The sequence below is a fragment of the Lipophrys pholis genome, assembly GCF_963383615.2.
Source record: "Lipophrys pholis genome assembly, chromosome: 4".
NCBI classification, from domain to species: domain Eukaryota; kingdom Metazoa; phylum Chordata; class Actinopteri; order Blenniiformes; family Blenniidae; genus Lipophrys; species Lipophrys pholis.
In genome coordinates this window covers 28,369,349-28,394,795 of record NC_137637.1, presented here as the reverse complement: position 1 = coordinate 28,394,795, position 25,447 = coordinate 28,369,349, and the positions used below count along the sequence as shown (strand labels likewise).

General features: G+C 40.2%; 1 protein-coding gene across 1 annotated transcript; it reads left to right on the top strand.

The window, feature by feature from the left end:
• The first annotated feature begins 636 nt into the window (after positions 1-636).
• On the top strand, positions 637-24,133 carry igfn1.1 (immunoglobulin like and fibronectin type III domain containing 1, tandem duplicate 1). The gene is made up of 27 exons (XM_080462637.1): positions 637-791; positions 890-931; positions 4,413-4,498; positions 10,952-11,071; positions 12,051-12,193; positions 12,326-12,425; positions 12,534-12,578; positions 13,247-13,280; positions 13,435-13,618; positions 13,736-13,849; positions 13,943-14,111; positions 14,279-14,551; positions 14,666-15,634; positions 15,924-16,028; positions 17,360-17,530; positions 18,834-18,958; positions 19,084-19,225; positions 19,383-19,676; positions 19,778-20,074; positions 20,369-20,548; positions 20,645-20,776; positions 20,879-21,187; positions 22,089-22,174; positions 22,257-22,449; positions 22,564-22,860; positions 23,125-23,451; positions 23,562-24,133. The coding sequence occupies exons 3-27, from the start codon at positions 4,450-4,452 to the stop codon at positions 23,564-23,566; spliced, it is 4,863 nt and encodes a 1,620-aa protein (XP_080318763.1). The 5' UTR covers positions 637-791; positions 890-931; positions 4,413-4,449; the 3' UTR covers positions 23,567-24,133.
• Positions 24,134-25,447: the final 1,314 nt, after the last annotated feature.

Genomic DNA, 25,447 nt, shown 5'->3' with positions numbered 1-25,447 from the left:
AAGTTAGCAGGATGGTAATTACAATTTTTCACTTGTCGAGAATTGATTACTTCTGGTGAATGCTAAAAATCTGTTTATGAGTCTATAAAAGCACCGAACAGCACTGATACCATGCCTGCAGGCGCAATAATGTGGATTTTAGTACTCATAAGGTGGTAAGATATCCATTTTTTTATTTCAGGTTATACCGAAGTAGTGTGTCATGTAAGAGTACGATTGAAGTGAATTATGTCGTTTGTGGTTATTCTGAATGTCACATTTCTTATAAACACAGGACACATGGCAATAAACGCAGAATGAGTCAAAAGCCCTTTGAGTCTTGTTCTCTTTATTTTCACAAGAATCCATTACAGAAATTATAGAAATCAAAACAGAGTCAAGTATCACATTATACTGACAGCACTCCAACGCATATGGGAGCCAGGTCGGCTCTTGAACCTGCAAACTCAGACATATTCAGACACCAGACTTGTAAACAAACTTCATCCTCGTTTGTGTCCTCACGTCGCTCTTTCAGAGGTATTCAACCTGCTCTTTGACACACCCTTCACAGAGCCCCCCTGCTCCGCCGCCCACCCAACATCCAATGTCTTTGGGAGTTGCTACAAATACAAAAAAGCCTAAGCAGCTTTTGGCAGTCACGGGGTCCAAGCAGTGGAAGAGGCATCAGCCGCAGACTTGCACGCTGCTGGAAGGATCTATTACATTGAAAAAAATTAAGAGAAGGCACAGTGTGACCAGACTGCTGCCTGAAAGGGACGAGAGCAGAGAGCACTGAGGACTGTGAGCAGGTAGGTGGCCCTCCAAATGAAGGCTGGATGAGAACAATGGACTGAGCTCAATTGGGGAAACGATTACATGACTTTTTTTTTTTTTTTGTGCGAGTCAGCACCTGCTGCATTATCGGGGGGAAATCCAGAGTCTGACACAAGTAGGTGGAGTTAAAAGCCTTCAGTGCTTCATGATCATGCAATGAGGACCTGCTTCTATTTTCTATTTTTTTTTTTTTCTACTTAAAAAAGCAATAAAACTGCTTACAAAATATAGAATTTTATTTGCTATCAGGTTTCAGCTGCTCATATGACTTGACTGGGTAACCATACTTTTAATTTAGATATACATTCAACATAGCGGAGAATTTGGTTACATGGAGGACGCGGATTTAACGCTGCTGCCTGAAATCACTTCCGTGAGGCATGCAGTCTTCTCAGTTTGAATTTCACAGCTTTAAATCTGGCATAGCTGGATCACAGCAGCCTGGTCAGAGCTGTGACGTTGTTGGGTGATGACTAACTTCAGGCCAAGGTATCAAATCAATACGTAACCTGAGATTCGGGGAGCTGCTTGCAGCGAGGCAGTGGGCTGAGTTTTGGCAGAAAGCAGGATTCCTTCTCACGGTGAAGAGATCCACAGGGATAGAGGAGATACGGCCTCTTTCACAGTCCCTGCACACAGCTGCATTTCCCTTCTGACTGATACTTGAAGTGTAAAAAGTCTTTAGTGTAATTCACACATTCAAAAGGAAACCCTTTCCATACAGTTTCCATTCCGTGCGAGTTTTACATGGCGTATACACGTCTTACCTTCTCAGCTCTCTTACAGAAAGTGAATAAAAGGGGGGAAACTCGTTGGAAAGTTCAGATGACACCATTATTGCTCATTTGACACCAAAAGGCCTTGTCATCGGTGGCCGGCTTTTGTGTGACTTACGAAGCCGAAGCCGTTTCTTTCCGTCTCTTGTGCTGGCCTGCAACCAGTGATGTGTGGAAAAATGCAGTGGGGGACATTTGAGAAGCTCCCAGATGCCATTTCCAGAGTATGTGGTCAGCGGTGCAGTCATCTGCAGTACGTGTCACACTCACTGAAACATGTCACGCACCACTGACACATTAGACGTAATCCTGTTGTCTTGTCGTGCGTTAAAACTCTTGTATATTTAGCCATGAGAGGAGTTTATGTAGTCAAAGGTGTGAGGCAAGACATGGCTTCCTATAAGTCATGCATCCATCCATCGTATCTTATCAGTGCTTTGTTGTCTTTTCTTCGTGCAGCGACACACACAAACACTCATATATATATATATATATATATATATATATATATATCAACAGTAGAGCATATCAAGCAGCTACTCGTGCAACACAAACAAATCTGGATGTGTTTTCTTTCTACAGTGGTCCAACATTTCAGATAGCCGGTCTCTAATTTTAATTCTGGTGACTCTTGCATGTGCCTCCAAGGACAGCCAGCCAGCCTACATATTGGTTAAATGTAACGGCGCTGTTGGGATATTTTTAAGGTGGCAGAAGTATTCACTAAAATGCAGCAGCCTCCAGCAAAAATTTCCACGACAGATGCTCAGGCTGTATTGACAGCAATGTTGTTGACAGTAACCCCTCCCCCACAAGTCAGAGTACATTAAAGCAAAGACGAGCTCCAGCCAAAGCATTAAAGTATGAATGTAATGAGGTAAAACAGCAGAACTGTGCTGTGGAGAAGAGGACGAGTGGGTTTCCTTTAACGCATCGAGCCTCCTGCCAACATGTCTCCTCTTGCAGGCTGTTTAGCTTTTACCATATGCGAAGTGTAGCTCATTTTCAAGATGCACCCCGAGCCAAGATTGCTGCTGGAGCTAAGAATCTATCCGAACATATGCTGGAGTACGTGTGCGACTAAAAATAAAACACTTATTTTACAAGGTGGCAGATTTTATTTCCAAGTCAAACACATCAGTGGCTGTAAGTATTCAAAAACTGAGGGGTAAACTGTCTGGAATAATGAAGTAAGACTGTTTTAAAAGATCAGCTTTCCTCAAATTAGATATATTGAGGTGCACAGATTAGCAGAGGTTACGGGGTGTCAACCTCTCAATAAATAGCGAGATTGAAAGCTTTTACAGATATCTCATTGCTCACAAGGTTAGGAGGAGTTAGACAACCTGGCAGCAGACTTCAGTGGATCTATCAAAATAGATCGTGTCATTTTAGAATCATGCAAATTGAGCACTCACATGCACACCTTACTGTACAGATGCAGTATGTTTACATCACATCAGTTTAGAATGGGTCCTTTGTCTTGCCAGTATGAAACTTTAATAATGATTAGTATTAAAATCATGCTGAAAAAAAATCATGCAGCACTCAGATGGTACTCACCTCCTCACACTATCTTCTGAAATTCTACATTGAGCTGGAAAGTAATCATGATAATAATATTAATCCCCCGTAAGTAGCCACACCTTTTTCAAAGCTCCATCCAATGAGAAGGTTAAAACTACTTAACCAAAGTCTTTAGCTCAAATTTTACAAGAACAGAAAATAGTACATGTGACCTTTCACACACCTTTTAACGGTCAAACTAGTGTCACATGAGTCTGTAAATTACGCAAGTGGCAAGTTGTACGCAATGAGAAAAAAGAGAAATCAGAATATTCCAGTATTTAGTGTGATTAAATGACATCAAACAACCTGATGCATTCAACAAATGGTACTTTTGAAATTTTATAAGTATAAATTAGCAGTGATGTCACTGGTGGCAGATATTTACATGGCTCATCGGTTTTTTTTTTTTTTGTTTTTTGTTTTTTGTTTTTTTTTCTCTTAAATCTGGGAGATTAACATTAGGCTTCATGTTAAAAACAAACTGTCCAAAGTTTTTTAATCTTTCAAGTTTTCAGATACTTATCAGTTTTTAAACTCTTTATTTATTCTGCAGCACAGAGCCGATCTAAAGAAAAGGAAATATTCCCAACATTCAGAATCCATGCAACAGGTTGTTTCCCTCTAAAAGGTTTGAGGTTTGAGCTGATCTGATTCAGCATCTTTGAGTATGACGGTGACAAAAGTGACCGAGACAAATTAAACTCACAGAAGAAATGTGGCAAATCCTCCAAGATAACGGAAATGACTTACTGTACAAGCACCTCAGACCATGGATGGTACCGAGTTCCCATTTTAAATAATGCTTTCAGCATTGTTTTACACATAAGAGAATATTTATAGTGGGGTTTTTTGTTGCATGTCCCCATTTCACTTTACACATAAATGGACTTTGGCGGTGGCATTGTAAGCAGTGTCCCATAGCTAAGACACACTCTCGACTCTGTTTCTAAAGGTCCCAGTAGGGCTCTTACTTCTTTAACACCAGCCTGAAAAGGATCCTGGAGCTGGGCGTCCGTCCCATCCTGAAGCCAACACTTTCTGGAAATGACACTGGCTGCTGCCTCTTACTGACTGGTTTGAGTAACTGCAAAAGTAATGTGTCTTTAAAAATACTGTGTGAGCACTTTAGAGATGCAGAACCTTCTCTACAGTTTGAAGGAACTTCAGTGAGGTGTCAAGCTCTAAATGAGAATTGTGAATATAAGATGTGCTGAAGATTTATTTTTATGTTTTCTATCTTATTTGGTGCAGAGTCTTCTGAAACAGCGGAGCTCAGAACGAAGACAAGATGTGGAAGAAGTCAAAGGTGACCGATCAAACTGCCGCAGGGCAGCAGGGTAAGTGCCAATGTTGAAAGGTTTGTATTAAGATCTAAAACTTTTTTTGTTCTCTTATCCCAGCCGTAAGGATGGACAAGCTTCATTTGACCAACAATATACAATTAAAGTTATTATAAAATGTGATATTGCATTCAAGAAAAGAATCTACCTGCAAGACAATAAAACACCTGGAAAAATATGATGTGTTCCATATTTATAAAAAAACAACCCAGAGAAATGTGAAACACCAAATCAATCCAAGAAATGGATCAAGTCAAGAGCTGGCCGTTTTCGAGATGGAACAATGAAGCTCAGCAACACATCTAAGGAGTGGAAGCATGAAATGCAAGAATGAGAAAGCCAAAGCAAAATACTCATGAATAAGAATAAACTCCTCAGACCTGTCCGACAGTGGAACAGATGATATGTCTCCAGTCTATTTGTCCTTCTGATGAAAGAAGCGCTTCGCTTTGACTGGCTTGGTGCCCATCAATCTCCAGCGTCTTCCTCCAAAGGATGCAGATATGAAGACGTTTCTCAACAAAAACATCACAGATGCCAGAAGAGGAGATGAGTACGAGCTGTAAACACCAAACGAAAGAGTACTGTGAGGAACAGAGAACACAAGATGCTTGGATGAAGAAGAACCAGAGCTCATCTGAGGAGCAACATCCACCTGGAGCTGATGATAAGGACGATCAATGGAAATCGTATGAGAGGATCAATGAGACACACACCGGAAGCTGCTATGACAGAAGACGGATTTGATATTTAACGGTTGTCCTTGTTCATGAGAAGACAAAATGAAGGCTTTTTAAAAAAAATAATAATAATAATTTTAAATCGACAAATTCTACTAAAGAGTTTACACATTATTTCCCCTCAAGCACTGCGCAGGAATCATCCTGAGATGTCTGCATTGACAAAATGCGTAAGCGCGCTTGAAGTCTAATCAGTTGTTGCATAGCACAGCTATTCATGCGGTGTTGTAACACCACACTCCTAACACACTGTGTTATTTTTTGGTGTCTCTCACTAACAGTTTTATGTTGTGTAATGTGTGAATATTCTGGTCCTCCGCCCAGGGAGCGTCCGTGTTTGTGTTTTCCCATCCCTGGGCGATACACTGTATATTGTTTTGTTCCGTGTTGATTATGTGTCCGTAATCCTGTCGAAGTTCCAACCTTCCCTGGTGCTTTTGTCAGGATTAAAAATTTACCTGTCCTGTTCCTTCTCCCGTTGTCATGTTGCGTGTTAAGTCGCCGGTTCTGAAGGAATTCACCCAGACGACAAAGGTATGCGAGCGAAAGAAGAAAAAAAGAGAAAAGAAAAAAAAAGAAAAAGAAATTGATCCCACCAACAATTCACCTTCTTTGAATGCATGACTCCATGTTGGGTGAGTTGCATGCATGATGTGGTATTCATCACCTTTTGAAAGCTGTCATCTTGTCTGGATGACAGTACTTTCAGTGTCACAACAGACGCATTTCATTGTGACATTTTTTCCATAAAACCCTTCATACAAATACTAGCTCCAGGCTGTTTGCTCGAGGGCACTGCAGTTGATTGTGATGTGAGTATTTCGGGTTGTGATCGAGAGACAAAAATGCCACATTTTAAATTTATCCAAACGCCGGTTAGCCCTGTACAATATAATTACATGATTCAGTCTCAAAAAGAGAAGTTGCTCTACAGGATCTCCAACTAATCCGAGAGAATCGCTCAGTGGTCTCCTTAAAGACACAGGGATGTCCAAGCTCAATCATATTTAAGCTTTAATCTTAGGTTAATACAGATGAATGGTAAAAAGCACACATTTGGTTCTAGTAAAAAAAATCACCAGTAAATGATGTTAAAGGATGCATTTTTCCACCATGAGCATTGGTGCAAAACTGAGTCACCCCTTAAAATTAACCTGTCAGGTTCCCTGGAGATTATGTTCCACCTTTTCATGTCTGCCCACATGTGACTGTCACAGATATAAAATTGCAATTTCTGTGATCCTGGCAGTTCAAAGCAGGTCTAAAAGAACCATGTGCTGTCAAGTTCCCACCGAGTTGTGCAGGTAATCAGCTCCAATGATGCTCTTGACATCCAGAGGCACTTTACCTTTACTTTTGATACCTTTTGATTTCTTGTATTCCTGCGACAATTACTAACTGACACTGGAACAATATACTCGCACTCAATTCTCCGAGATATCAAGGAAACTATGTTTTGCTGCAAATCTCAGTGCTTGCATGGAGGGTGTGAATTTTAAAGAAACCAGAGTTGGCAGGGACAAGTTTTGAACTGAACTTGGAACGAAGACTGATGAAAGTGATTGAATATGGTATAGTGCAAAACCATAAATAACAGGTGTGACAATTGCAGGCGTTGTATAGAGACACTGAACAACTATTAAGTTCAAAGCCTTTAAAACATCAGAAACACGTTTTCTTCTGGAAAAAAATAAATAAAAGTGGGACTAGTAATTAACAATAAATGACTACTTTGCATGCAATAAAAATCATTAGTGGAATTGGAAAATTTGTGCACTATCAGACTGGATATGTTTGTCTCTGTCGATAAAAAATAAAATGAAAAGAAAGTTGAGAAAAGCAAGAATAACAAATTGCATTTGAAGCTTCTAGCTTGAGAAAAGCTGATTACAGTTAATTTATTAAAAACTCGCATTATGATTTCCTTACGGGTACAATATTAATTAAATGGTTCTAAATCATGAGTATTTGATTATTTCATGTCAACATCATGAAGATACACTGATTAATCAGCACATCCAAGAGAGTGCTAATGGCATATGTCCTTTCCCATCCTAAAACAAGGATGCAGAGCAGAAGGGAGCAGACAAATTGAAAAACAAATAGCGTTTAAATCTTTTATTATGAGAGCAATCTGCCAATGCGCGAGTAAATATAAATAAAAAAAATAGGAGATGATTCTCATGTTTTTGATTTCATCTTGAATCACTTTTCTTCCTTTGCACTTGAAAACTCAGTACCTACAGAGCAATTATTGTAATCTTGTTTGGTACTACCAATAATGCCAATAATTATAAGCAAAATAAGCGCAAAGCCTTCTGCCATAAATGTTCTCATCGGTTTAAAGGCTTGGAGTATATAAAATAAAATAAAAAAATAAACTGACATGCATCATTTCTGTCTAAAGCTTAACAGACTTTATAGCAGTGATTATAGTATGCTGAATGCCTCAATGAAAAGTGAGTAATCGACAGCCTGACAGACGCCTTTATGACGATGGATGGTGCTGAGATTTCAGTCGGAGCCGAGGACAAACCCACGATGTGAGATATCTGAATGTGAGCGCAAAGATTTTCCCTCTCTTCCCTCAGAGAGAGATGACAAATAAATGGCAAAATCAGTAATACTCATAAAAACTAGACACTGGGTTAAAAAAAAAACTAATATCCAATTTAATTTAAAATGATGCGCTCAGCTTTGCTCTATGACTTGGACAGCTTGATTGAGGAAATGAAAAAGCTAAAAGCAGGCGGGGCGGGGGAGAGGAGTTCAGAGTTGGCTGAATTAAACAAACTGAGAAACTTCGTTAAAACCTGCTTCCTGGGAATACTGCCAGACGACTGGCTCTAAATAAACAGGGGCGCTAATAAACATGATAGCTTCTAGATTAGGGGGGGGGGGGGGGTTTCCAGTTATCGTATCGGGGAGTACCACCAGCCAAAACTAGCAGCTGGCTAAAGCTGCAAAGATGGAAATAAAAACACTCTGCTACAAAAACAAACATGGCATCCTGCTGGAGAGTCAGCAGGTTTTTAACAGCACTCCGAATGTGTCCTCTTTATCATTCATTCACTCTTTTGTTCATTTATTTATTCACCAAGGCAAGCCAAGTGTACTTATAAAAAGCATCAGTCGTAGAGAAAGGCATTTCAAAGTGCTTTATAAGACATAAAAGACGTGGAATGAGAAGAAACATAAATTCAGAAAGCTTGGAAAAAAAAAAAAAAAAAAAAAAAAAGATGAAAGCACGGAGCCATAAACTGAGAAAAGGCAAAGAATTCAAGTGCACAACGTACTTATATTGACTTTCCAAGGTGGTCAGTGTTAATAAGACGAAACTAGGTTTGTTTCAAGTCGGTAGCGTTCTGGCGAATTGTGCAAAAGAAATGCGTATGTTTCATTCAAACACCTATCAGTGATGCATTCCTGCAGCTATATTCAGTGCAGAATAAATTACACAGTAGAGTAGGGAACAAAAGTGAATGGCTGAATAAAGAGGAGGATTGGGAGTACTGGGGGGGGGGGGGGGGGGGGGGGGGGGGTTATTCCTGATAAATTGCATCTTCACTTTGTAGGAAATGCATATTCTGACAGCAGTTCATCCTCAGGAAGCCAAGCTAGAATAAATGAGTTCATTAAATGTGATGCACAAGCAAAATATATTGAAAAAATTATTATTCTTGGAAACACCGCCCTTCACGAAGGAAAAGTATGGTGATGAAATACGGTTTTGTGCAGTTAAAAACGAAACTGTAGTTAGAAAAAGTTAGAAATATGAAAGTAGCATATCTCTTGCCTTAGACAGCTTTGATCTAAGATCTATAACTCTATCTACAACTCATATATAACACATATTACATGGCCTTACTCCAACAAATAAGATCTTTCTCAAGAATGAAACGGAGCCTCAACGACTCTTTTTGCTCCAAATTTATGCGAGCGATTTTCCATCAAATACTTTCTGCCAACTGACCCGTCAAACAAACGCTGGCTGGCTTAAACACGTCATTCTAAATGCTGTTGTACATTCAGACGCTGATCGATACCTCTGCGCTTTCCGTGATGTTAACATCATCCTAATGATCCCACGGTGTGAACGTTTCAGCTTGTTAACGGCAATGAAAACATGGATAACAATATCACCGCTCCGCTCCATTCCAGTCATACGCAGACTGTCAATAACACCTGCGGCAAGATATTTACACCCCAAGTGCTTCAGACTGCAGAACGTTGGGGCAACCTGCTCATGTGTTCATTTTAATCTACATATTCCATAGTTAATATTCTGCCTATTACAGGTCTGTCATGCAACGTGAAAATAATTAAAGACCAGGGATCGCTGGACCAGCTATACCCCTGCGATCAGCAGTCAGTGATGCCCCCCTCGGGACTGCTGTGGGTTAGTTCATACCAGTACTCTTCTTTGGGGGTTCTGGGACCCCCGCAAAGCCTTTAGACATGCACAAATATGAAGCTGGACACTGCAGGGTTTAGGCAAAGCCCTGCAGACCTGCTCACAGCGGTTCAGTTTAATGACATGCTCTTTTTCCCCTCCCTTAAATTATATATGTTTTCATTCTCACTACTTTTTTCCTCGACTAGCGACACAAAAATTTTGACAGAACTGGGATGACCAAAATATAAAGTGGATTTGCCAAATGTTTACTAGTAAATAAATAGTAAAAAAAAAAATTGTTTTACAAAAATATCTATACTGCATATGGATCTACAGTGACGCTGAAGGCTATACGATCTATTAACAATAACTCAAAGTTTCTGCTCACCCCATAAGCACTGATGTTTATGGAAACAACCTAGAATGTATTAATTGAGCTTGAATTGTAAATAAATACAGTCTCTCGAGGTGCATGTTATGATGTAACACTCACATCAACTCAACAGGCCCATAAAGAGGTCCAACAAATTAATTTGGCATCAGAAACAAATTAATAAATAGCCTAGAACTTGGCTACAACATCTATAGCTAACAAAAATAATAATAAATCTTGAGGGTTGCGTGAATGACAACAAGTCAGTGTGTAAATATTTCTGACTGTGTCTCACTCCATGAGCGCTCCATGTGAAAAATGCTGTTAGGGTGCTGAAGCAAAGCCAATACACATCAGATGCAGAGCAGGCGGGAATGTAAATTAACTTCCTCGCAAAGCCAGTTCAACCAAACTGTGGCAGGGTCAAACAGTCCACATTGATGGAAAAATGGTTTAGTTCACAGCAGCCGAGCTGCTTGAGACCACTCTCAGCAGGTTGGCCTTGGGAATGTACAGTTGTAGTTGCTACACGTAAACTCTGATAAATTCAAGTACTCAAAGCTGTGGCATTTTAATGTGATGTTCAGATAATGATAAATTGATCTGTATGTTTGAATGCGGTTACGTTACATTGATGGGTGTTTACGAGTCTGTCATTAAGACCTGTCGTCATCTGCATTTAATCTTAAAGTCTTAGCTTTGGTTTTTATGGTTTTCTATCTGTGAATGAATGACAACACAACTCTGATTCACAGAGGCGACTGCTCAGACTTCATGAATGGGTTAAATTACCATCTGCTTTAATTGATTCCGTATAGGCTTTGTGTTAGTTGTGCCCTAACATTTTCTCACTCTTTGCCATCTTTGTTAATATCCATTTTCATGTGGTCACCCGGAGAGATGAAGCTCGTCTGACTGTTGATCTGTTCTGATTTGATCAGGCATCAAGAAGAAGTCCAAAGTGCCCGGTGTCATGATAACGCAGTTTCTGGAGGAACTTCCAGAGGGAATGTCAACTCCAGATTTCACCCGCAAACCCATCGCTCTGACTATTCAAGAGGGTAAAAGTCCTCATGTCTCTGAGTGACAGACTGACGGCCGTCACATTAATTGAGCTAACTTGTCCTGACAAGCTTCGACCTGCATCTGAAATAGCAACATGTAGATTCGATGAAAAAAATGTGACTGACTTGTGCAATACGCCTTCAAAATGAAATATAAATGGGTGCAGGTGAGAGTTACTGATGAAACACTAGAAGAAAAACTACACTGTGATAGATTCAGTAACAAGCTGGCAGTTTGACCCCCCCCCCCCCCGTCTCACCAAGAGGAGCTGCCAATGAAGACGGGGAAACTGATTGCTTTATGTTTGAAGTACAAGGTGCAAAATAACCTCCAGAAGATCGCTATACATGGAAAAGATAAAGGAGTTCATTACTATATCTATAAATATAATTAATTGCAGCAGAATTGGGCACAAAACCTAAATTCAAGAAGATAAGTAAAGAAAGTCAACAATATCAAAGCCTAAGATCTTGTAATCTAATCAATGATTGGTAAAAAATGTATTTGATTAATTTAAGTTAATAGAGTTAAAATAAATACAATTTGCCTCAATATCACCAATTAAAACATATACTGCCTATAGAGAAGAAAATTTTGATTTCTTACGAACCACCAATGAGACCAATGAGAGTATGGAAAGTCGGTATAAATTATACAAGTTTATGCACTCAGGTCTTTTAAGTATCTCACTTTGAGAGGATATATTGAAATATTGGTACATGAACAATATAGATCAATTTCAGTTATTAAAGGATAATATTTTGAATACCAGTACTTCAAAAAACTGCATAAGCTTGCATGTCAGATGTGAAAAGCTCAAACATGATCGTACTCTCTCAACGACTTTATTTTATTTAGTATTTAGTAATACTGTCTGCCCGTGAACAAATATATGTAAATATACATTTATAAATAAGACCTGCAAGCTACTATGTTCGATACTTGTCACTAATAGTAACTTTTCTTCTGTCACAGGCAAAAATGCCATCTTTAAAGCGATAGTAATTGGCACTCCAACACCAACTGTAACCTGGGGCAGAGCGAACGGAGAAATAGTTTTTCATCCAAGTGTTTGCGAGCAAAAGTACGATGAGGTGTCTCATGAACATACCCTTGAGGTAAGCTTCTTTTTTTTTTTTTTTACAAGGCATTTACAAGGTACAGACGATGGCACTCATCGGTAAATCCTAAAACTTTATATGGAATGAAGGACAATGAATCTGACATTAACCCTGTTTGCATTCCATTAGTTCCCCAAGGTTTCTCCGGATGATGCCGACACCTACAAGTGTTTTGCCTCAAACGAATATGGAAGGGCTGTTTGCACTGTTGTGCTGAATGTTATTGCAGGTAAGAATTTCAACATACGAGTCTTATCTTTGTGAGAAATTGGCATAGCTGTGTGGACTCATCCGAGTTGAACACCGAGTAAATCATTGTTTCAATGTGTGTCCACAGTTGGATTTTCAAAGGCTAAAGAACTTCAAAAGAAGCAAACAGAAGGTGAGATGTCAAACGCAAAAGTTTGTTACAGACTGGGTGCATGTCTTTAGGAAAATAGTACACAAAATGCGTGTTCTAGTCAAACAGGAGGAGTAAAATTCGACATTCTATAGTGTGTGTTTGTAGAAAGTGCAGAGGTTGATGGTATTCATCAAAGCTATCAATACTTGGAACGATAAAGCTGCGCAACCTTTCTGCTACATCACTTGCTCATACATTTCCATATCACTAACCCTCAACTTGACATTTTAGTCATTCATTTGAATTATTTTGGGGAAAAAAAATAAAAAATCTGCCAGTCATGGTGCATCTGCACAGACACTTCACAGACCAACAGATTTTTTAAGTGAAAAATAAACATCGCCTCGCAGCATCCTGCAGCTGCATTGCAATGCAGTAGGAAAAGAGCCAGCGGTGACTTAGGGGTTACAGAGGCAGACTTGGGATCGCAGATCACTACCTTCAGGTCACCACTGAGGGTTCCTGAGCATGACCCTTGAACCCCCCCACCCCCAGCAGCTCCCTGAGCACCATACTGTGGCAGCCCACAAACATGCGTGAACAATCCAACATTTGGTGAATTCTGTTTTACAGTGACAGGATAAGACAGGGTGAAATAATCACTATTCATCTCGTGATGAATTTATGTTTTTGTTTTGATTTCCCAGATGCAACAGACTTCAGAAAGAAACTCAAAAAACGGTAGGTAAAATAATGGCTCACTCAATGATTTATCTATATGCATGAACCCATGATATTCTGTTGAGACGAATTTCTTCAGCGATTCTTTGTGAGCAATTGTTTGAGTGAGAGCACGTTGGCATGTGAAGCTTGATCCAAGTTTCTCACTCTGCAGCAACGAAGATGGAACGCGTGAGGAAAAGCAGATGGAGCCAGAGGAAAAGGTCTGGGAAATTCTGCTTAGTGCAGAAAAGAAGGACTATGAGCGGATCTGTGCTGAATATAATATCACCGACTTTCGTGGCATGCTGAAGAAACTCAATGAGATGAAGAGGGAGCGAGAAAATGAGATTGCAGAAGTACGCAGCATTCTGGTTTTTGTAACTTTAACTGATTGAACATTTCTCTGCTGCTCTGTTTTGTGCATCTTTTATTCATTACAGGTTGTTGTTTTTTTTTCCAATTACATCTCTTAGTTTGTTTCACACATCAGTACACTAAAGCATATTGAGGTCAGTGACGATGACTGTGCAACAATTGAGTTGGACATGGACCTTAAGGATCCCATGAGCAAGATCTTCTTGTACAAGGTGAGGCATTGCTGGCTCAAATCCTGTACTGGCATTGGTTTATGTTTTACTTTCATTGTATTTTCAACATGCTAATGACTCAGAATTCTGCAGGATGGTGTAATGGTTCCATTCACCAAAGAAGAGATTAACGACCCAAAGCACAGCTTGAAACAAGTTGGCAAAAAATACATCTTCACCATTAAGAAACTTGGGAGAGATGATGCTGGACTCTACTCAGTGGATGTTGAGGGGGTCAACGTGTTCTCAACTGATTTTAAAGGTGCGTCCTTCCTCCAAGATAAATATTCGATCGGGTCTCAGTAAAATAGTAAATATTTTCTTTGGCTGATTACAAAACTACTTTGAACTTTTCGAATAAAGCAGGATGGCTTCGTTCGACTTTAAAATATTGAATGTTTCCATTTGTGCATATTTCAAACCCTACAGTGCCTGAAGTGGATTTTGCTGTCAAAATACAAGAGGTGAAGGCCGAAGAGCGACAGGACGCCCTCTTTCAATGTGTCCTAACTGGGCCGATGAATGAGGTCAAATGGTATGGCAAAAGTGCCCCACTGTCGAACTCAGAGAAACATGAAATTATTGTTTCTGAAGATAAGCTGATCCACAAGTTGATTGTGCGAGACTGTTTGCCTTTGGATGGTGGTATTTACGCTGCAGTGGCAGGGATCAAATCTTGCAATGCCTGGCTAATAGTTGAAGGTAAGGAAAGTATATACACGTGTTTTTCACCAATATCTGACCTGCATGTACAAATGTGGTACATCCTGTTATATATATATATATATAACTGAAAGTTATTGTATATCTTTTCAGCCAACAGAGATGCTTCCGGTAAAGGCAAGAAGGCAGTTCGCAAAACCACCATGGCCGGAGGTGGCAGTGATGAAGATCTTATAAAAATAGCGAAGGAACAGCAAGAAAAATATCAGAAAGAAATGGAAGAAAAAGTGGCACAAGCCAAGAAAGCCCAAGAGGAGAGAGAAGCTGCGGATGCAGTCGCCCGAGCGGAGGCAGACGCAGCTAAAAAGACAAATGAAGGAGCCAAAGCAGCAGCGAGAGCTCAGGCTCAGGCTGAAGCACAGGCAAAGAAAGCTGCAGCTGGTGCCGCTGGTGGGGCAGATGGTGCTGGAGGTGTTGGAGGTGCTGGCGCTGCAGGTGCTGCTGGAGCTGCTGGGGCAAAAGGCGCTAGAGGTGCTGGAGGAGCAGGTGTTGCTGGAGGTGCTGGAGGAGCTAGTGGTGTTGGGACTGGGGCTGGTGGTGTTGGTGGAGCTGGAAGTGGACAGGGAGCTGGGACAGGAGCAGGAGCAGGAGGTGCAGCTGGTGGTGCAGCTGGTGTTGGAGGTGGTGTTGGAGGTGGTGCTGGTGTTGGAGGTGGTGCTGGTGGGGCAGCTGGTGCTGGTGGGGCAGCTGGTGCTGGTGGGGCAGCTGGTTTTGGAGGCGGTGCTGGTGGTGCAGCTGGTGCTGGTGTTGGAGGTGGCGTTGGAGGTGGTGTTGGAGGTGGTGTTGGAGGTGGTGCTGGTGGTGCTGGTGGTGCAGCTGGTGTTGGAGGTGGTGCTGGTGGTGCAGCTGGTGTTGGAGGTGGAGCTGGTGGTGCAGCTGGTGTTGGAGGTGGAGCTGGTGGACAAGCTGGTGCTGGAGGCGGGGAAGGTTTTGAAGATGGTTTTGAAGGAGATGAGTTTTATGATGAATCAGAAGGAGGAGAAGATGGAGGAGCTGGAGGACAAAAAGGAAAATGCAAGAAGCGTGTAAGAGCTGGCCCACTGGTTCCAGATACAGTAATAGGTAAGAAACGGCTCAGACGAAACAAAATGGTTGGTATTCTTAATGTCTGTCTATCAATACTTAGTCCTGTCTTTTGTTCTATACTTTGACACTTATTTATTGGTTTGACCTTTTATTTACAAAACTCTTGTTGTTTATTGTGCTGCTGTTTGTCTTTCTTCATAATTTCTGATCTTTATTCAAACCTTTCTGTAAAGGAACCGATCAAAGCAGAGTCATCTTTAGGTTCTGTGGATTTGTCTAATCCATTAATAGTGTCTGTAATGCTGGTATTTATCATTACTAATAGGAGATATAGATGATGAGGAAGCCACAAATCAACAAGGTGCAAAGCCAGGGAAAAAGGGAAAACGTCTCAATAAGAACAATGAGGCAAATGAAGAACCTGTCGTTGGTAAGAGACGTCAGAGGCTGCATGCCGACAGTTGATGAATATTAAAGTCATTGAGAATGAAAATGACTTTGGCATCCCAGCTGCAAGGGACATGCTAACTTACATGCAGCTGCATTAACAAGATCCCATAATGCTGAATGCATTAAACCACCAAAGTGTTTTCACTGCTTTGGTGTGCTATTTGCACAGTAGGCAAAAACGAGCCGTTGACGAGTAAGTTCACGTCTTACAGCAATGACAGAATCTGCTTTATTTAGAGAGTTGTTGCAGTTGTGTTACATCTAGAGTAGTGTCACCTGTATTAACAATCTATAGGGTTTTCAATCAAGAAAAAAAATGTGAAAACCTTGGGCTTCATTTAATTGCTTTTAACAATGAATATTCAACTTTGGAGTTTGCAATTCTTGAAATGTTTGTTCCTGTGCCATGACTGAGGAACAGAGTAGTACAGATTTGCGTTATATGCAAGTATAACAATTTTTTTTCTCTGACAAAAATATAGATAATTATCTATATTTGTGCTATGTGCATAATATCTGTGCTTTTATGTGTTTTCTTGTTGTTGTGAATATTGTGTTTGTATGTGAGTTATAAATAGGGTAAATGGAAAAGGTGAGTAACAGAAGTATTCATATTTATAAAGATGAAAATATATAATTAATCATATTGATATCAATCTTTATTTAACAGGTAAGGTTACAAGCTTACATATTTTTATTGGGGATGCACCGATACCACTTTTTAAAAGGACAAGTACTAAACTATAGCTAATTGCCAATACCAGGTGCCCTTCTAAGTACTTAAAGCCTCGCAACACTGAACTAGCTCTGCTGGTTCAAATGTCGCTGGTAATTGAGTTGCTGATGTTGTACAAACTATCTTTCACCCGTTCTCTTGATGTTTTGACGGATCATCGTTAGTCTCATTAATGTTAAAGACTCTTTCAAACTGTGGACACCGCTTGTGCTCTCTCCGTGCAGCATCAGACCAGATACCTGATACTGGTATCGGTGCATCCCAGAATTTTTACGACTCATGTAAAATCAGTCATAAAACATCTACGTTATTGTAAAATGCAACACCTGCTAGATTCAATTGAGCAAGATCTCACCTTTTCCTATACCCAGCTCCTCTTGACAGAAGTGAAATTCATTTACAGTTCAGGCAAATTTTTGCCCTTTCTGTTGACCTTGTTTTTTTATGCCCTATGCTGACATTTTTATTTGTATTGTTACTGTTTCCATTAATGTTATTTGTAAGGCATATCGAGCTACAAATGAGAAACGCTGGATTTGATGGTAATTGCAATGATATCCTCTAAAACTGAAAAGCAAAAAACAGAGAACCACATGACGCCAGTGGTGGTAATGGCAGCGGGCCAGCGGCAGGCAGTGAGGAATCTCCCGAAAGTGGCGAGGAGCCACACGGTGGTAAACCAGCAGCTGCTGGCAAACGTTCAGGCCGTGCACGGCAAGGCCCGCTGATCGAGGAGAGAGTTAGTGGTAAGATTGCGAGCCCTACAATAACTGCTGCATGGGAAGCACTGTCACTGTACAAAGTCATTTGACGAGCAGATGAGTTTGTCAGTGGTTTGAGGATCTCAAGAAAGAGTGTTTGCCACCTGAGCAGAAGGCCACATTTGATCCATGATTGGTTAAATGGCCTTTCAGGGTGATTAGAGAGTTTAACAGGAGTGGATTAAAGCTTGAGTGTGGTTTTAGTAAAATGCTGATTCAATCTGATGCACGGATGATTTCATGTGAGGAGCACACAAGTATATTCAATTTCTGAAGCTATCATCCTAGTAAATTCCTAACAATCTTCTTTTTTTTTTTTTTTTTCTGTTTGGCGATAACAGACATGTCATCGTATCTCTTAGACCTACAGGTTGGATATCAGCAGGTACTTTGCTGATTATTTGGGTCTACCTCTTGTAAATTTTCTTAAATACAGTTTGCTTAAGTGTGTGTGTGTGTGTGTGTGTCTGTATGAGAAATGCTTTAAAGTGTTTTTGTTCAGTGTGCATTTGTGTTAACATTCCTGCTACTTGCTACTTCAGGATGAGTCGGTGCATTGAGGTACTGATTTTAAAAAAGCAATCAGAACCAATCTTGTACTTGAAATAATGTAAACTCTTGCATACAGATGCACTCTTACATCAGAGGAAGTTGGAAGACAATATGAGACGACAGCACAGAATGGCCACATTATTATCCAGTTATTGTTTCACTGAAGCCGGGAACCGCATCACACAGTCAAAATGACAAATTCTTCCACTAACCAATGAACTCTCAGGTCTAAGTAAGAAAGTGTATGTCTTAGGGGCACACCTTTCTTCTGAGGCAAAGTCAGCAGAGTCAAACGGATGGCTCTGTGAAGACATTTATATAAGCTGTGCCAAGAGACCGACTGAGAAGTTTAAGAAGACCACTCCTGAGCAAGACGGTGAAGCTTCGCATGAACCAGGAAGACGGTCCTCAGCAAGTTTCAAACAAGCACAAAAAGGCCTTCTTGTTACATTATGTTCAGTCTTGGATTACACAGTTTCTGCAAAAGATTTGTCTGTAATGAAGCACACATCTTATGACCAAACAATAACAACCCTAGACGAAAGATTTTAATTGAGATGGTAAGTTTTGATACACTTGGACAATACAAGTGAGTAGACAATCATTTGTGCAGAAAAGATTTTTTTTTAAAACATGTTCTACGTGTAATTAATCAACTGGATATAAGCATGTTGAATGTGGATAGTAACGTGCAGGACATGCACATTTACTAACTTGTTGGCTGATACGTTCTCAGACCCAGGAGTTCATTTTCATGCTGGACTTTCTGACTGCAAAGCCATTACTGGAGAAGCAGCAGAGCTCGAGTGTAAAGTGAGCAGTGAAGACTGTGTGGGCATCTGGTACAAAGATGGAAACGAGGTAAGGACAGGGTTTAGATGTAGCTGTTGAATACATTTGTATGTTATTCGAGGTCCGACTCTGAAAAAAAAACTTTCAAATGACATTTAAGTCACTTTATTGTAATTTTTTTGGGCTTTGCACAGATTCAGACATCCGAGGGTCTAACTATTTCTAAAGACGGAACGATCCACAAGCTTAAAATCCACAAAGTTACAGAGGAATTTGCTGGAAAATATAAGTTTGAAGCAGATGGGCGGAAGACCGAGGCGTTGATTGTTGTTGAAGGTACATTTGCTTCACAAAATGTTCCTCCTTGCATATAATATATACATGATTAATTAGACAATACCATCATTTTTGAGAATAGAATATTGTACTATAATGACCGCACCTTGATTACATAACAGTAACTAAAATAAGTTCTTGTATGTTCCACATTTAGATCCACCCCGATTTGATGCTGAGGAACTGGAAGCTTTCAAAACTCCCGTCACTGTGAAGAAAGGACAGAAAGCTACTTTCAAATTGCCCTATATCGGACGGGAACCCATCAAAATTCAGTGGTACCTTGAGGGTGAAGAGCTTTCAGACGAATCCAACATCAAGATCGAGCACTTGGAAGGGAGCAGTCGCTTGCTTCTCACCAAGCTGCAACGTAAAGACAGCGGTGAAATCAAAATGAAACTGAAAAATGAGTTTGGCACCGTTGAAGCCTTAAGCCAGCTGATTGTGCTGGGTATGTACCAGATGGATTTCCTGTCAAAGACGTTGAGTATTCTGAAATCTGCATGAGTGTATTTACTCAATGAGTCTGTATCCTATTTTGCTCTCTGAAAGACAAACCTACACCTCCATTGGGACCTCTGGAGATTGTTGAAGCCAACTCCTCTGTAATCGAGTTTAAGTGGAGACCTCCCAAGGACAGTGGCGGCTGCAAGATTGGAAACTATATTCTTGAAAGAAATCAGGTTGGGCGAAACACTTGGAAAAAAGTGGGACCGATCGGTCCGGAGAATAAATACAGAGACAGCGACGTAGACCACGGTAGGAGATACTGTTATCGCATCAGAGTAGAAACCGAGATGGGCACCAGCGAGCTTATGGAGACTGAGGACATCCAAGCTGGTACAAAAGGTAGGTTCACGTATACATATATAAGGCAGCATTTAAGGGGATTGGCCTCAAAATGGTCCAAATTTGACTCACAACAACAACAAAAAAGACATGTGACACATCTACATTACTATGGAAACATGTTGTCTTGCTATCGGCCAAGCAGAGAAGCTTCTCACCTAAAGAGTTCAACACATGTTGAGGTTTTGAGTGGTTATTGATATGATAGTGATTCAAGCTGAGCTATTTCAGAAAAACACACACACAGCTACACTTACAGACTCTTAGTCAAATTTGAATCTCTCCCGCCAACAGCATACCCCGGACCTCCATCTGCTCCAAAGGTCGTCACTGCGTTCAAAGACTGCATCACTCTCTCTTGGTCTCCTCCTGCTGATACTGGAGGAACCGGTATTCTGGGCTACAACATTGAGAAACGCAAGAAAGGCAGCAATCTGTGGGGCCAAGTCAACCCACCAGAAGAAATGATCAGAGGTTCATCAATTATTAATCTCCTCTTTCTCTTTGTTCATTTTATGACAGCTGCCAATATAAAGGTGACTAATGTTTGTTAAATACTCTTTTCCAAAGCAGCCAAAGGATTTGCTGTGAAAGATGTAGTTGAGGGCATGGAGTATGAATTCCGCGTGTCCGCGATTAACAACTCTGGAGCGGGTGAATTCAGCACGCCATCTGAATTCGTGTTTGCCAGAGATCCTAAAAGTGGGTGGATCGTTACACACGCTACGACAGTGTTGCTGTTTTTAGACGACACGAAACACTGATGTGATAAAATAATTGTCGACTTTGAATCATGTGTTACAGAGCCTCCTGGCAAAGTCCTCGACTTGAAAGTGACAGATTCCACCTACACAACCCTGTCCCTGTCCTGGACCAAACCCAAGGACATTGAGGGGGTTGAAGATGAAGCCAAAGGATATTTTGTAGAGATCAGGCCTGCAGAAAACACAGAATGGGATCGCTGCAATGCAAATGCAATAACCCTGAATTTCTACACAGTAAAAGGCATGAAGTCAATGGCAATGTACTGGGTGAGAGTCGTCGCTACAAATGATGGAGGAGAGGGGAAGCCGCAGGAGCTGGATAACTACATCCTTGCTATGCCACCACCTGGTAAAAACAAAAAAAAAAACAACAACACTCATCTATAAGTTATTTATATGAAACAGCTTTCAGCAATCACATTTGTGCTCTTTTTAAATCTTTGTTATCTTTTTTTACTTCTGTTTTCCTTTGTAATCATTTCTACATGCTTAAGCCTACAAACTGATCTCCAATGTCCACGTTAAAAACACAAAGTGTCTCTAATGCCTATTTACTATTTAGTCATCAGTGAATGATATATTAAAAAAATTCATCTTAAAATTTTTCAAACAATAATATAGAAAAAAATCTCAAAGCTGTCATTGAGCAAAATAGTTCTCCCCACCCAATATTTTAAATTGCAATTCTTCTATAATGTGTTGTCTACTTGCAGCCAAATTTGAGTTATATGTGCAGTTTAATGGGATTTTGACTGAATACATGTAGGTTGTATCAAAATCTGCCACTAAGAGGTCCGAAGTTGTTCACTTGAAATCTCGTCAACTCTACGAGATGATAAGGCTCCATTTTTGAAATGTCACACCTAAAGAGGTGGTACACTTTTCCAAACACAGTGTCGGTTAAATTTTCACAAAACAAAAGCACAATCAGCTGTAGTTCAATGTCAATGGTGCACATAAAGTGCAACGCTTAACTCGTCACAATATAGCCCCAATAGCACCTCTCTGTGGTCGGTTATCAAACTGCAATGATAAGAACATTGATAGGCACTTTTTAATTGTTGCGATTATGTGTTCAACTAGAATCAACTTTTCTAGCTAATAAAATCATTGTCATGGCTGTACTGTCAACAAACACACATTCAAAGTTTACACCAGGAGTGATAGATGTATTTCTTTCATACTTTCATTTTGTTCACCACCAGTATCATGAATGACAATGACCAACTTTCATTTTGCTGTTCACACAGTGAGGCCCCGATTCACGGATTCCAAAATCAAGAGTTTCATGGTGGTGAGAGCAGGGAACTCTGCAAGATTCACCATTAACTTTGAGGTAATTATGATCACAGGTGAAGATGACTCGTAACTTTGACCTCTAAGTCTAAATGAATTGTATTTCTATATATATCGTCTAGGCCTCCCCTTGGCCTGAGGTAACTTGGCTGAAAGATGGCATGCCAGTGTCAAAAAAAGTGACCATCAGCAATGCAGAGGGGACATCTCAGCTTCTAATTCCCTCCGCTGAGCGCACAGACACAGGAATCTACACCATCATTGTCAAGAACGTTGTTGGACAAGAGACATTCAGTGTTGAAATTAGAGCTACAGGTGAGAGCTCAATGATATCTTGAATTTACACCGCAACAAATAGTTCACTCCTATTTCATGCATCATATATACAAATAGGAAAAAAAAGGCAAACCTTCATTTGCATAATTCTAGATGAGCCAAAGCCACCGGGTCCTGTTGAGCTCGATGAGAACGTCCCAGCCACAGTGACCATTTCATGGACCGCCTCTCCGGATGAAAAACGTGACGACAGGCTGCACTACATGGTGACTAAGCGAGATTCCAACAAGAGAACATGGCACACCATCGCAGATCAGATCTTCAACAACAGATTCACGGCCTGCAACATAATGCCTGGCCGAGAGTACCAGTTCAGAGTCTACGCTAAGAACGACATGGGCTCCTCCAAACCATCCGAATCAGCAAAGTGGCTGATTTCTACCAAAAAAGGTATGAAATGCTAATCACGTTAAAGCTTTTCCAACAGTAAACAAATAACTTTCCTTACAACAACACTAATTGAATGAAATACACTTCATGAATCTTACAGACAAAACAACAAATATTGAAAAATATCACTTCACTACTTGACTGTATTTCTTTTTTTAACTAGACAATACAATCAATGATACTCCCAGTTTGTCGCGTCACGTACAGACTACCGTATGTCGAGATTTAAATTCTGATGCTATTTGCATGTCCTCTGTCTTGCAGAAAAGTTCACCTTGAGCATGCCAGTGTCAAAGGCCTGCGATCTGCAGTGTCCTCCCAAATTCCTCGTCCCACTGAAAATGCACACTGCTCCTCAAGGTTACGAGTGCTACATGAGCTGTGCTATAAAAGGCGATCCCACTCCTCATGTGACATGGCTACGCAACAACATTAGTCTGAATACCAACACCAACTACTTCATCTCCAACACCTGTGGAGTCTGCTCCCTGCTGATATTGACCGTCGGCCCTAAAGACACCGGAGAGTACAAGATTGTTGCAGAAAACTCTCTGGGAAGGGCGGAGTGTTCAACTAAACTCACAGTCAGAGGTGAGCGTTGGACTTTTTCTTTTTCTCCTTGATTTGCTTTGCACAAGCATTGACATGACAGTGATGATGAAATACATCAAACCTATAACTGCCCATGTCTTTCTTTGCAGAATAAACAGAATGAAGATGGAAGAATTGCTCTGAAATTCTAAAATAAAAGTGTTTTTCAAAGTCAAATGAAACAGGCCGATATTTCCATGTATTATTATTATTCAAGCCTTGTGGTGACGTCCTTCTTTTAGTTTGAAAACTATGTGTTGCTGCAATTCCTGCAAGTTTGAATCCAGTAATAGTCGCCCAGCATGTTTCACTTACTTTCATTGTTCAACACTGACAAAATATAATCTTAGAGTGCGTTGATGCAAATTTAATTTTACTCTATTTTGCATGTTAAACTGCATAAATTTCCATTATGAATTTATACCGCAGCAGTGACTTACTGACACTAAAAATGAAATTGCTTGAAATTTGCAACTGTGTCTTGATGTCAGTCAAGTATGTAGGGTTTGTTGAACATGTATGGTCAATATTTAAGTAAAACTCATATGTTCTCTATTGTAGATTTGCAATTTCCCTCTCAAATAACATTGTCATTACACATTGGCATTTGAAAAATAACACTCTTGTTGTTATCCATGAAAATGTGTGTGGGTTTGGTGTAAATAAATATTTCCTACAGCATTGCAATGTGGTGTTTTCAATACGGCCTGTGAGTCGTTCTGAAACAGAACATGTAAATGATTAGAAATTTGCTGCAATGACTTTTTGTCAATACTTGAACAAAATTGTAAACACAAGTATGAGCTCAGAGTTAAAAGTGAATTGCCACTTATTGACCTTCACGAACGTTTCAGTGAATAATTTACGTCGTCTTCTTACATTACGTCTCTGAGCATATTTTTTTTAGGGTGAAACGTCATTCCAAGTTTAGTAACTGAAGAGGTTGAGGGTCAACAGTTGCACCATGAGCAAAATCACAAGCAACTGGTGCAGGATGACACCTCTCAGTTTCAAAGTCAAGTACTTAAATGAAATTATTTGCACAAATGTTCAATACCGGAAAGACATTGAACATGGCGGTGGGTCATTTGTATGCTGATGATAAGAGTGATGCTCAGCTTGTCCGTTGGTATTTTTTCCAGATACATTCACGGCAGAGTCCAAGTAAAAGAAAAGCACTTTTGAAAATGGCCCATGTGTTAATATTGACATTTCTTAACATGCAAAACAATTTTTTTTTTTTTTTTCAAATGTACGAACACTTACCTCTTTCTAAATGGTGAATTAAGGATTAGAAAGCCGGCATGCACAATTAGGCTCAAGCCAAGGCAGCTTAGCCCATGACACTTCTGTCACTTCCCATGACACTTCCCTTTTTAAGAAGCGCAGCCAAATGGCCCATGCTACAGCACTGAAGATGAAATTTCACTTTTGAGGGTGGGATTAGGAATGCCCCCCTTTTCAAGAACCTATAGCACTTTAGGGCCCGAGTACATTTCAGTAAACCTATCCCCGAGAGCCACAGTGAAAAAGCTGCGGGTAAGGTTGCTCTGAATTTCTTTGAAAGGCTTTACTGCCTCTCTAAAGGGGGAGACCACACTCAAGAATCAGCTGGAACCTGGCTGGCATCACACAGCAGAGCACAGCAGTTAACTTGAAAAAAAAAAAAAATAGTAAGTACATTTATGAAGACATAATAACTAACATTTGTTTGGACCTTCCATTAAAACGATTTCATATTGTACCTGACGTTAACATTGTTCCATGTGTTTGACGGCTATTTGCATGTGGCTGAAGGACGTTTCCTTAATCTTGAAGTGTGGTGGTTTTAATTACTCAATTTCAAAAGAAAGTTAAAATAAAATGGCACGCCATTAATTCTTAATAGTTTGGATCTGTATGATATGATGCTGAAGTGTAAAAAGAACAACCGCAATCTGCATTAAGGCTATTCGGGTTTTTAAGGAATCAATAACGGAAATACAAAGTAAAAATT